The 14465-nt window shown below is 37.9% G+C and overlaps 1 protein-coding gene across 2 annotated transcripts in view; it reads right to left on the bottom strand.

Annotated features, from left to right (window-relative positions):
* Positions 1-4756: 4756 nt before the first annotated feature.
* The window catches only part of LOC140199128 (gamma-taxilin-like), a 78929-nt gene continuing 69220 nt past the window's right edge, over positions 4757-14465 (bottom strand). For both annotated transcript variants that reach the window (XM_072260700.1, XM_072260701.1), the window contains one exon: positions 4757-12673. In XM_072260700.1, coding sequence (XP_072116801.1) covers positions 12338-12673 — 336 coding nt within the window. In that variant the 3' untranslated portion in view covers positions 4757-12337. The remainder of the gene's footprint in view (positions 12674-14465) is intronic.

The following is a 14465-nucleotide window of genomic DNA, read 5'->3' as shown; positions in this document are numbered from 1 at the left end:
GGGGGATGCTTCATTGTCCTTCCTGGAGTTGAAATTCCAACCTAAATAGTTCTCAGTGATAATGTTTGGCCAATTAAGTGAATGTTTTGCGTAATCTTCAATACTCATACTTAATGTATTAAACCTATAATCTTTCTGGGGTCATTATATCCAGTGACTTCTTTCAGAGCCTGTCCATGAGTCTGTAATTAATTCAGATTAAATCTTAAAATGCATGATCTGACAGCATTCTGTGAAGGCTTACAGTTTTCTGGTAAACTACTAGGTTCATTGAAGCAATAGATAAGGAACCACATAAATGTTGCCCGCTTCTTTGAAAAAGAAAGAATGGGGTTCTCACATTTAAAAACATAGATTTTGTTTTGGTCATGCAAGAGAAAAGGTTCAGTGAGGCTGGGTTTTTTAACCTCTATTGGAGTTTCAAACTTTATGCGGCAGCAAGAGAGCAGGCTTGCTTTCAAATGGGCTTGTTGCCACTTCCAGCAATCCCCAAATACTCTAACATCTGTAACATCTAAACACAAAACTTACCTTGGAAGGAAAGAAAAAAAAATCTATGAGATGGAAGTTAATTAAATAGTAGTGGTGCTATGGTCAAAATGAAGTAACAGGAACTTGAATAGTAACAATTTTCTAGAACAGAAAGGGAAGATACAAACCCTTAAGTTTTAAAATGGTTTTTCTCAGTGTTGATCATGTTGGACATCTCAGTGTTGTCTCCCTCCTCCCTCCTGCCCTGGAACATTCTCCACAGCCATTATTCCACCCTAAATTAAGGAAATGTACCTTAACTCACTTTGGTTGGACCAGTTTGGCGATAATTGTGCCAAATCCCAATGCTGTACTAAATTTACCTATTGTGCCATTGAAATGGGTATCCCAAACTTTTCCCAGCGGCCACCTGAAGAGTGGAACTACATCAGGGTACAATTAGTGATAGCACTTAAGTTCTATCCTAATTCCTGGGCTCCTGCACGTTAAAATGTTTTATATTAAAACAATCATAAATTCATTGTTTTTGAAAACAATTTTTGAAGGAACATTTTGTTCTCTTGCCACCAAAATAATCTTTCCTAACTGTATTCATCCAATGCATTTGTCCCCCAGGTTGTTTTGAAATACTTCTCAACCCCTCGCCTGTTCAGTCCTCAGGTTCTGACCCACTTACAGCACTAGCAATGTCTTGTTGAAATTTGCAAAACAACTATCCTTTCATATTGCACAGTCAAGCTATTCTGTTCAATGGCAGATTAAGATTTAAAGTTGATAGATTTGCCATCTTGATTCTGAATAACCTGGGTTCCATGTTCCTGCCAAACAGCTGAAATAAAAATGATCAAACTCAGTCTTTCACAACCAATTTGCAACTCCTGTGTACATCCTGCTTAAAATACCTCCCACCTTCCATCCAAGTATAAGTTACTGTGGCTGAAGTCCAGAGTCCATGTTTTCATTTGCTTGCTTTCAGGTAACTTTTCTTTGGCCATACAATTCAGCAAATCTGATTTGACTTCTACACAAAAAAAAATTCTTCACCCTTCCCCCTCACCCGTTAGAGAACCATTTCATAAGCATCCAATATTTACTAAAATACACATTCTCTATCAAACCCCACCTATAAATTCATTGTTGGTTCCCTCACCTCAATCTTGTCACTTTATTCACATTTTCTGAAGTGCTGGCAAACTAGTTAATTCTTGTTTACGTAGTTGAAAATGAAATTTTATGCATGTATTGGCCTAATACACAGTGGCATGCAAAAGTTTGGGCACCCCGGTCAAAATTTCTGTTACTGTGAATGGTTAAGTGAGTAGATGATGAACTGATTTCCAAAAGTCAAAGTTAAGGATGAAACATTCTTTTCAATATTTTAAGCAAGATTAGTATTTTTGTTTTGTACAATTTTAGAGTGAAAAAAGTAAAGGTGCACCATGCAAAAGTTTGGGCACCCCAAGAGATTTGAGCTCTTAGATAACTTTTACCAAGGTTTCAGATCTTAATTACCTTGTTAGAGCTATGGCTTGTTCACAGTTATTGTTAGGAAAGGCCAGGTGATGTAAATTTCAAAGCTTTATAAATACCCTGACTCCTCAAACCTTGTCCCAACAATCAGCAGCCATGGGCTCCTCTAAGCAGCTGCCTAGCACTCTGAAAATTAAAATAAATGATTCCCAGAAAGCAGGAGAAGGCTATAAGAAGATAGCAAAGTGTTTTCAGGTAGCTGTTTCCTCAGTTCATAATGTAATTAAGAAATGGCAGTTAACATGAACAGTGGAGGTCAAGTTGAGGTCTGGAAGACCAAGAAAACTTTCCGAGAGAACTGCTCGTAGGATTGCTAGAAAGGCAAATCAAAACCTCCCTTTGATTGCAAAACATCTTTAGGAAGATTTAGCAGACTCTGGAGTGGTGGTGCACTGTCCTACTGTGCAGCGACACCTGCACAAATATGACCTTCATGGAAGAGTCATCGAAAACCTTCCCGGCGTCCTCACCACAAAATTCAGCGTCAGAAGTTTGCAAAGGAACATCTAAACACACCTGATGCATTTTGGAAACAAGTTCTGTAGACTGATGAAGTTAAAATAGAATTTTTGGCCGCAATGAGTAAAAGTATGTTTGGAGAAAAAAGGGTGCAGAATTTCATGAAAAGAACACCTCTCCAACTGTTAAGCATGGGGGTGGATCGATCATGCTTTGGGCTTGTGTTGCAGCCAGTGGCACAGGGAACATTTCACTGGTAGAGGGAAGAATGAATTCAATTAAATACCAGCAAATTCTGGAAGCAAGCATCACACCATCTGTAAAAAAGCTGAAGATGAAAAGAGGATGGCTTTTCCAACAGGATAATGATCCAAAACACACCTCAAAATCCACAATGGACTACCTCAAGAGGTGCAAGCTGAAGGTTTTGCCATGGTCTTCATGGTCCCGCGACCTAAACGTCATCAAAAATCTGTGGATACATCTCAGAAGAGCAGTGCATGCAAGACGGTCCAAGAATCTCACAGAACTAGAAGCCTTTTGGCAAGGAAGAATGGGTGAAAATCCCGCAAAACAAGAATTGAAAGACTCTTAGCTGGCTACAGAAGGCACTTACAAGCTGTGATACTTGCCAAAGGGGGTGTTAGTAAGTACGCAGGGTGTTCAAACTTTTTCCTTGGGCCCTTTTCCTTTTTTGTTATTTTGAAACTGCAAAAGATGGACATAAAAAAAGTAATCTTGCTTAAAATATTGAAGAAATGTGTCATCTTTAAACTTTAAGCCTCTTGGAAATCAGTTCATCTTTTACTCGCTTAGCTATTCACAGTAACAGAAATTTTGACCAGGGTGCCCAAACTTTTGCAAGCCACTGTATAGTTTAAAAGCTGATGCTGTTTTCCTAGTCACAGCTTGATTTTGTCAATTAAAATAGTTAAAGCAGGAAAATGGGCAGTCTTAATGAGATGCTCAGCAATACATTACTACTTTAACTGAGGTAATAAAAGATTAATTATCACGCATAAATCAGATTTACTGGATTCAAGTTTACAGCAGCAATCCTTCATTATTCAAAACTAGCTTACATAAAGCATAATTTCCCACGTGTTATCTCACTATATGTCTCACCTGATTTGAGATAAATGGACTGAACTATTTAAAATAAAAGTGATGACATTCAGGAATAGTCCCCAAATCCTACAAGTTAGATGAATGTTGAATATTTGTCGAACGTTTTTGTTTAGTAACAAATATTTGCTTGTCCTAAAGTCTATGTATTTGTTATTGAGTTCATGCTGAATAACCAAAAACTTTGACATAGTGAATTTACTAATTATCATCTAATATAGAAATGCTGGCATAAATAACATATAAGAAAAATTTTTTAAAAATATGACATTTCCCTCATGCTTCGCAGTTTTGAAAAATATATATTTTGTTCCTTGTAAAGATGGAAACAAATTTAAAGTTTCAAATGCTGATCTTGCACATTTTGTTAACTTACAGGGAAATGTAAAGTCTTAAGCAAATTATCTGTTTTCTTAATTAAATGGTGAGATCTTATTTCAGCATTTGGCTGCTTGTCTTACACCACATTTCATTTAGTTGTCAAACATTTGCTTGCTGACTTTCATGGGCTCTCGGTTAAATGATGTTTGAATTCCCCACCTGTGCTCAATCTTTTCTAATCTTCAAATATTAGCTGTCTGTACTTCAAATTTGGTCTTGATCATTTCAAAATTAACTTGCTCCATTATCGATGGCTCTATCATAAGTTGCCAGTGCTTTTAAGGAATTTCCAACTTCAACTTCTCCAGCTCGCCACCTTTTTCCTTAAGACTCTCCTATATCCTTGACCAAGATTTTGATTATCTATTCAAATTTTCGTGGCTCTGTGACCCACTTTAAATTATGTACTAAACAAGTTTTACTAAAAAGGTGACATTTAGAAATAGTCCCTAAAGTTGGATAAATGTTGAACAATGTTTGCCAACAATTTTCTGAATCTATTTTTGTAGATTTATATAAGCAGAGAGTTGTACATAATCCTCAGCTGTGATAAGCAACAATATTTGTGGTTACCTGTTAGGGGTTCTATAGTAAAAAGCTCATTTTACTGGAGGCTAGGAACAGCACAGCTTTCAAGGTGACATGAATGTGGGTGAATACAATTTAAAGTGTAACAGTAAAATGACATTTGGCAGAAATCTAAGAAATGTAGATATAGAAGAAAATGCTTGAAAGTCACAAAAATAAAACTTAGTTGAAGTTGAAATGACCAAGCAACAGCCGATATTTTCCATATTTGTATTTGTTGATTTGCTTTTACATCTCCTTAAGTAAATAACATTATAGATTCACATTAAAGGAATTCTACAAAATGTGTGAAAATCTGAAAGCAAGAGCATGCTGTCCACCCATTCAAATACTTGCCCCAAATCCTGAATAAAACTGATTTAAGCATCAACTATTTCAGACTCATTGTTTCACAGTTATTCTCTGCTACAATCTTCAGAGGTAGTTTTTTTTTGTTCTCATCATCACCTGAGGTTTCAGTCACAGCAATGCCAACTTAATGTAAATGCATGAAAATAAAAACAACTGTAGATGCTGCAAGTCTATAGTAAAACCAGAAAATGCTCAGCAAGTCAGGCTGCATCTGTGGGAAGAAGAACAGATTTGTCTTTGACTTAACTGATTTTTATCCCATTGACATTGCATCATATGCATCATCATTACTTTCCTGCCTCAGTACAACATTGATGAACACAGACAGTGAACCCATTTCCCATCAGGCAGTATTAGGAAGATATGCTATGTACTAAAGTGTCCCTTTTAAATTTGTACCAACAAACAAAATATAATAGCATTCCCAGTAGAAATTCAGCTAGACTGAATTTCTTAATTACAACATATGCAACAGATGTAGCCTGGGTTAGGAGCTGTATTATATTTTTCTTCAGCATGATTAGGTAGGAAGACTAATATCAAAATAGGTGTTTCAAAAGGTATATCATTTTGATTAATTAGCCACTAAGTACAAGGCTCAGAATAAATCTACTTTAAAATTTTCTGTATAGAAATTGGTGTCTTAATTCCCTTCCCTCTCATTATAAGATGCAACACAGAACCTGTCATTTTTATAAGATGAATTGCACAAGTTCATAACCATCTTATTTTAGCCCATCAGGTGCAAGGCAACAGTAAGTAAAAAAAACAATCTCATTATTTGAACGTGTGCAAAAACCACTACAAAGTAGATGTGTATGTGGATTAATACACCTCTGCCATTTTCCTATCTGTGCTCGATTCATTTTAGGATAGTTGTATGTAGATAACCTTTAATACTTTGGCCCAAATGACTTGCTCACATGCAAGATCTTCCAGAGGATAACATTTTCCTCTAACTTAATATCCACTTTTTAATAGTTTGCCAAACTGGATTTAGGTGAAAAAATCCTGGTTCTTTTGCCGGTCTGTTCCCAATCCCTTCTGCTCCTTTAGCCAGAGGCAAATCAGACCAATTGTGGCACCTTGTCCTATCCCAAGGCTTCGGCTGAGATCAACTAAGGCAGTAGCTGTTTAGCTTGAAGCAACACAGCCTATGAATCCACTAGAGGGTGTAGGAGAACAGATATATGCCATTTTCAATATACTGATATTTACTAATCTGCTGAATCATTCCCACTGTGATTAGATAAAGTGAGCTACTTATTCTACCACCAGATGAAGGAAGTGTAGATTAATTTAGGATAACTGATTTTCCCTATTAAAGCATTTTTAAAACACCAAAATTTTGCCTCCTTTCCCTACACCCTCAAGTAAAGTCACAGTTAAATATAAACTACTGAGAACCTAGTACGACATACATGGCAAATCTAACGTGAAAAATTAAATCCATGCTTTAAGATCAACTGTGCATTGCAATTTTATGCAATATCAAAATAGATTGGGTGGTTTTAAAGTTCAAATCCTAACTTTAAATGCACCTTTCCAAACATCATCACACTAACACTGATTGTGTAAATAGGCATAGAAATGGCAGCAAGCTAGTCTTAAGGTGGCAGCTAAGTGCTAACAAAGTATTCAGCTACATAGACAAAAATGGACAGACGGAATCATTTAAGAATATTAGCTTTTTTAAGCACAAAAGCACGCTTAGAAGTACTCAACGTAATACAAGGAAAATTATATGTATTTTGATTTATCACATTTTCTCAATTCATTTCCATCAGTCAATTACTACTGACTAGAGATTACATGGATTACATTGTACAAGGTACATACCTTGAATTTGATTGCTAAAAAGGGAAATCTTAATCACAGGAACAGAATTTTACTTGTTCCTAATGAAATGTAAACTAAATAGGTGACATTGCTCTCTTAAACCTTGAATTTGAGATGAATGGCAATTTTGTATGATAAAACGTCACCAACAAGTATCCAGTCGATGCTCAGCAGCACAATGTGGTCTCAATATTCTTCTGATCAGTCTGAATGGTTGGAGTGCTGCGTCACCGACCTATTGGACTGGCATCAATGACTGAGTAACTGACTCATACAACTTTCTTTAATTGAATGGAGTAGGCAGTAATTTTGCTGGACAAGTGCAAATATATTGCAAAGAGAAGAACACGAGGTTGGAGCTACCCATCTGATAGAATGGATTGCACACATTTGTACTTTCTTATATATTAGACTGATCAATCTCAATCAAAGTTATCCCAGATGTAAAAAGCTCATTGTATGAATTGTAAAATGTGGTTAAATTTGGGTGCTAGTTTTATTCATATAAGGGATCTTGAACTAGATAAAACTGTAGCTTAATTGGGGCTTGCAAATAGTTACCCAATAGAGATTACATAACTACAAATGAAAATCCAAGTACCACTGCTTTTCACACTTTGAAATCGACATATTTTGCTGGCCAAACATTGGCATCTTCCTATTTAGAATCAGTGTTGCAGGAATATAGGAAACAACAGCATGGCATGAAGTGCAGTAAAGAATTCACGGGATTACGGTTAACAATGGTATCAGCATTTTTCACTCCTAACCCCAAACATAACCTTAGCCATCTCCTGTTTCCTCAAAAGTCCCTCAAATGTAAAAATGTTACAGACCTTCAGTTTAATGCTTGGTACTTGATTGTGAATGCAGGCTGCAGGATCTGCTCAGTTTGCTGTACAGTACATTTTTCTGTACACAAGATTGATTGCAGCCAGCACCCACAACTATGAAACATGTATGATTCGGCAACTGAGCGTACCTTAATCTAAAACGCTGTTCATAAAGATTACTATTAATTGTGAGCTCTCTTTCTGGAACTACTGAAACTTATGAATGCAGCTAAATTCAAGTAGCAAGGAGATAAGAGTAAAGCTCCATTTGAAAAAGTTTTTGCAACTGAAAATCATGGGAAATTCAGGATGTGATGTAGAAGTGAAGGAAAAATAAGTAAGTGTCTAAAGGACTGAAGAGGATCACATGGAACAGCAGATGGAGTATCTCGTAGAACACATCAGACAAGGATGACATACTTCAAGGAGATGGAGGAAACAAATATCCAAAATGACATATTTTGATTCTAGGTTTTTAAGCACATGAGATAGAACATTTTCTTCCCAAACAGAACATGTCTTTCAAAACATGGACACCATTTAATAGGATTTCATTGATCAAAGCTGAGGGAGATATACTAAACTTCCAGAAAGCATCATATGACAGGAACACCAATTATCTACCCTCTTGAAATGCAGAATACAACACAGCTCTGGTTAACCAGGACTTCTCAAATTTCTTATGGGTGACTTCTACTGAAACTTGTGTTGGTTCTTTACCGAGTCTTCTTAACCTTTTCCCCTAAAGTAATCAGTGAATCATCAGAAATTTGTACTGGGAACAAAGAACAGGAATGAGAGTTGAAAATGAGACAAATAATTTTGTCCAGGTTAAGAGGAGACAGGTTTGTATTCTCTCACCCAACCTATTCAACCTTTATAACAAGGTGATTCTAAGAGAAATTAGCAGTATTCCTGGCATAATAATTGGTGGATACAACTTAAATTACCCCTATGAAATGCAGACAACACAGTGCTGATACCTGTTCTAAGGAGAAGCTCCAAGAAATACCAGATAAATTCGTCAAAGGAAGTGCAGAGAGGATTGACCATCACTGAAAGAAGATCTAAATGTCACAAGAAAGAAATACAGAAATGCGAACCGAAAGTGGGCAACAAAACAATTAAACAAACATGGAAGTTCAATTACTTAGGATGCACAATGACATCTGATGGTAGAGCTGATGTTGAAATTAGTAGGATTGGAACTGCTAAATGCAAGTTTGAGCATTTGAGCAAGATAGTAAAGATTAACAATTTCTATGGGAATTAAATTCTGTTGCAGTGTTATGTTCATTCCACACTAACCCAAGGAAGTGAATGTTGGTCAGTATCAAAGCAAAATTAGGGAAGATTCGAAGCTGCAGAAATGTGGTTTTTGAGAAGAATGATGAAAATATCTTGGAAGGACAAAGTAACAAAAAGTGTTGCAAAAAGTCAGAATTAGAAGAGAGTTGAGATCATCAATCAGGAAATGGCAGCTGGAATTTGTGGGACATGTAATGAGGAAAGAGAAACTCAAATATCAGGAAAAATTGATGGAAGAAAAAGTTGCACATTCGTGAGTTACATTAAGGGATGGACAGGCAAAAGTTTTGAAAGCACGGCACGTAATGATGATGAATCCAAGATTCTTCACAACCATCATTTCCAAAGCAATCCCATGATTTCCATGATCTATTAATGGGCTGAACAAACAGATCCATATGAATTTCATGGAAGGAAGGACCTACCGCTGCTGGAGTGTCTTGATATGTAAGAAGGTACAGAGACAAGTGTTTTTAAGATTTCACAGTGCTGCACTAGAATCATGAGCAAAGATGAAGTGTGGAACAAAACAGCCTTACAGAAGCCAAACTGCTCAGATGTGTAAACAAAGAACAGCATGGGCCAATAAAAAAATGTTTTTAAGCATATCCAAAATTGTTTCCAACTCTGAAAAATATACCCATCTTTGCCTCATCCAGACACCTTTAGATACTTAGGCAGAAATACTGGATACAGTTCAGAAACCTTGATTAATCTTTAACAAATCCATAAAATGAATCTGATCATTCACAGTGCAAGAACTGGAATCCACGTCCCATGCTATGTGCTACTGAACCATCTGAGATTCATCACTCAACAGCAAACAAGTGAAAAGATTGCAGAACAGTTCAATTAATGAATAACTGCTCACTTCTTGAATGAAAATTGCATTGTCAGGTAGTTTACGAATACTTATGTTAGATTACAGAAGTCATTTGTAAATAATTATGTATACTAAAATCAAAAAGATCTAACAGATTATGTCTTTTCACACTGAGGCTCAGTTTATCCACCTGATCAACTTGCCCACCATCCTGAGTTTGTATCTAAAAAGTTTCCATTCAATTCTAACTGTACAGCTCTGTTGTAGATATCCACATTTCATACCAAATTCAGCATTAGGAATGGGATAACCATTTACTTTTGGTATCCTTGGGAGACTAAAATCATCATTCTGTTCCAACTAACTCCTGTATATTGGACAGTCCACCATCAATGCATTCAGACAACAATGCCAAAAATAATGCTCACAGCCTGAGACAAGATTTCGTCCACTTTGCTTTGGTCTAAGTTCAAATCCTGAGGTGAAAGGATAGTGCAGTCGCCATGGCTACATTAAAAAAAATCTAGAGGAAACGTAAATCCCTTATTCTTAAAAAGAAAACAAATAAAATAGGTGGTTTGTCACAAAGGTGACTAAAGAGACCAAATAAAGCATTATTAAAATGCAAATCAGGGTCAGTATTTTCTCTCAAACCAACAAAACCTGTCCTCAAATGTCTAAACTAATAGAGTGTCAAAATTCTTGGAAGCTTCAATTTACTCTTAAGTACAGAGAACAGAGTAGAACGAGTGTTACTCCAGTTTCTTACAGTTTCAAGGTGGAGGTAAGGGGCAGCAATCCTAATTCAACATATAGTACAAATCTATAGAAGGTTCACTGAAGATCCAAGAACCTGCAACACTGCAGAATATTCGAAATCCTCAAACTATTCCCTGTCAAATTTTGCCCATCTGAAGTGATCTATTATATTTAGACACCTTTCTTTCAAGCATTAAATGTCCCTACGTCTTCTAGAAGTTTCAATCAAGCAACAAGATTAGTGTGCAAACTTAAAGCACACAGTATTGGGGGTAAGGTATTGATGTGGATAGAGAATTGGTTAGCAGACAGGAAGCAAAGAGTGGGAATAAACGGGACCTTTTCAGAATGGCAGGCGGTGACTAGTGGGGTACCGCAAGGCTCAGTGCTGGGTCCCCAGTTGTTTACAATATATATTAATGACTTGGATGAGGAAATTAAATGCAGCATCTCCAAGTCTGCGGATGACACGAAGCTGGGCGGCAGTGTTAGCTGTGAGGAGGATGCTAAGAGGATGCAGGGTGACTTGGATAGAGTTGGGTGAGTGGGCAAATTCATGGCAGATGCAATTTAATGTGGATAAATGTGAAGTTATCCACTTTGGTGGCAAAAATAGGAAAACAGATTATTATCTGAATGGTGGCAGATTAGGAAAAGGGGAGGTGCAACGAGACCTGGGTGTCATTATACACCAGTCATTGAAAGTGGGCATGCAGGTACAGCAGGCGGTGAAAAAGGCAAATGGTATGCTGGCATTTATAGCGAGAGGATTCGAGTACAGGAGCAGGGAGGTACTACTGCAGTTGTACAAGGCCTTGGTGAGACCACACCTGGAGTATTGTGTGCAGTTTTGGTCCCCTAATCTGAGGAAAGACATCCTTGCCATAGAGGGCGTACAAAGCAGGTTCACCAGATTGATTCCTGGGATGGCAGGACTTTCATATGAAGAAAGACTGGATGAACTAGGCTTGTACTCGTTGGAATTTAGAAGATTGAGGGGGGATCTGATTGAAACGTATAAAATCTTAAAGGGATTGGACAGGCTAGATGCAGGGGGATTGTTCCCAATGCTGGGGAAGTCCAGAACGAGGGGTCACAGTTTGAGGATAAGGGGGAAGCCTTTTAGAACTGAGATTAGGAAAAACTTCTTCACACAGAGAGTGGTGAATCTGTGGAATTCTCTGCCACAGGAAACAGTTGAGGCCAGTTCATTGGCTATATTTAAGAGGGAGTAAGATATGGCCCTTGTGGCTACGGGGATCAGGGGGTATGGAGGGAAGGCTGGTGCAGGGTTCTGAGTTGGACGATCAGCCATGATCATAATAAATGGCGGTGCAGGCTCGAAGGGCCGAATGGCCTACTCCTGCACCTATTTTCCATGTTTCTATGTAACAGTGTTGCTATTGAGGGAGGTCTGAAGTTGAAAGATACAGCATCAGAAAAATCAGGAAACGATCCAAACTGTGGAAGCTCATCTCAGATAAACCTGGTTGTACTTAACACTGCAGGAAAATACATTTAAAAAACTTGTTATTTAAATTATATGGAAATATTCACATCTCAGTAGAAGTATTAAGAATATTGGGGTGGATTTCAATGCAAAAAAGATCAGTATTAAAAAATGAAGCAAATGCACTCAATCATGAAAATTTATGAAGGAGACTAAATTGACCCACCATACAACTACCAGGACCACATAAATTCCTTTTATCCCCTAAGAAAATACAGATATGGTAGAAAAATGTGTAAGAAATTCTCACCACAAAGCCAATAAGTACCAAGAACATGTCAAACAATAATTACACAAAAATATATAACTCCACATAATTTCTTGTTAAAACAGATAACTTTAGTCAACAGAATCAATGCCTGAAGCGATTGCAGTGTTTTCTAGAGCTCCAGTTGAACACTCTTGATCTAAAATCACCGGAACATGAGATGGGTTTTCTTCTGCTTCTTGACTCGTTGTGTTCACTTCAACCATTTCTGAGGAATCAGGTGTTTTGCAATCCTGGTATACGTCTTCTGTCAGGTTCAAGGTCCCATCACTTCTTGAGAGCTGACACTGAAGGACCTGCACTTTTTTATTCAGATCATTTCTCTCTGTTTGCAAAGCTCGGCACAGCTTTTCCAACCTCTCCAGCTTCACTTGTAGACCTTTATATTCCTTGTCTCGAAGGGTTTTCTGTAAAAAAAAAATTAAAAACCAATCAAGGTATCCATCCCATTTTTTCCCCAATTTTAAATTCATACTTAATTTAAAATATACTGCATTATAGGAGGAATCAACTATTGGAAGAGATGTTAAACTGAAGACTTGTCTGGCTTCTCTCATAAATCAAAGATTTGGAAGTGAGGTTCTCCCATTACCTTGGCCTGTATTTATTCCTCCATCATCATTGTCCAGTCAATTCCACATAATCATTTGCAAGAATTCACTTGTGCACAGACTTCCACGTTTGTTTCAAAAGATGCTTTCCCTTCCACAAAAAGCTGAAGTAGAGGTAAAAGACCAAAGCAGGAGCATGCCAATTGTGGGCTGAGGTAATACAACAAGCATGAACAATACAGGAATGATACCTCTTACAGAGAAAATTACGGAGGACTTCAAAGAAGTTTTTGCTGCATCTCGTGCCACAGATGAACTTCCAATGGTCTGGAGAGTGGCTAATGCGGTAGCATTGTTCAAAAAGGGTGGCAAAAACAAGCCAGTGAGTCTAATATAAAAGATGGGTGAACTGCTGGAGGGCATTCTGAGGGACAGGATCCGCCAACATTTGGAGGGACTACCCAATTTGGGACAATCAGCATGGCGTTGTGGGTGGACAGTCATGTCTGACAAGTCCATTGCAAATCTTTGAGGAGATAACCAAGAAGATAGGGCAGAGGATATCATCTATAAGGACTTTAGAAAGATCTTTGACAAGGTCCCTCGTGGCAGGTTATTCTGGAAGGTTATATTGCATAGGATCAGGGTGAAATTGCAGAATGGATTTTTAATTGGCTCAGGGTTAGGAAGGAGAGGATGATGGTTGAGGGTTTTTTCTCAGATTGAAGGCCTTGTCTAGCGGTGTGCCAAAGGGGCTGGTGCTGGGACCTTTATTGTTTGTAATTTACAAAAACAATTTAAGACCACAAGACATTAGGCCATTCAGCCATCGAGTCTGTTCCGTCATTTCATCATGGCTGATCCATTTTCCTCTCAACCTCATTCTCCTGCCTTCTTCCTGTAACCTTTCATGCCCTGACTAAACAAGAACCACTAACTTCCACCTTAAGTACAGACAATGACCTGGCCTCCTCAGCTACCTCTGACAACAAATTCCAGAGATTCACCACTCTCTAGCTAAAGAAATTCCTCCTCATCTCCATTCTAAATAGATGTCCCTCTATTCTGAGGCTGTGGCCTCTGGACCTAGACTCCCCCACCAAAGGAAATTTCTTGTCCACATCCACTCTATCTAGGCCTCTCAACATTCGACAGATTTCAATTAGGTCCCCCCTCATTCTTCCAAATCCCAGCGAGTACAGGCCCAGAGCCATCAATTGTTCATATGATGAGTCTTTTATTTCTAGAATAATTCTTGTGAACCTTCTGGAATGTCAGCGTATCCTTTCTTAGATAAAGGGCCCAAAACAGCTCTCAATATTCTGGTGAGGCCTGACTTAGAGCCTCAGCATTACATCCTTGCTTTTATATTCTAGTCCTCTTGAAAGGATTACTAGCATTGCATTTTCCTTCCTCACCACGGTCTCAACCTGCAAATTAACCTTCAGGGAATTCTGTATGAGGACTCTGAAGTCCCTTTGCATCTCAGATTTTTGGATTTTCTCACCGTTTAGAAAATAGTCTAATCTTTTTTTCTTCTATCAAAGTGCACGACCACATACTTGACACCGTATAACATCTGCCACTTCTTTGCCCATTTTCCTAATATGTCCAAGTCCTTCAGCAGACTCCCTGCTTGCTGAACACT

The sequence above is a fragment of the Mobula birostris genome, chromosome 6, assembly GCF_030028105.1.
Source record: "Mobula birostris isolate sMobBir1 chromosome 6, sMobBir1.hap1, whole genome shotgun sequence".
Classification (NCBI taxonomy): Eukaryota; Metazoa; Chordata; class Chondrichthyes; order Myliobatiformes; family Myliobatidae; genus Mobula; species Mobula birostris.
This window is presented reverse-complemented; position numbering and strand designations above follow the sequence as displayed.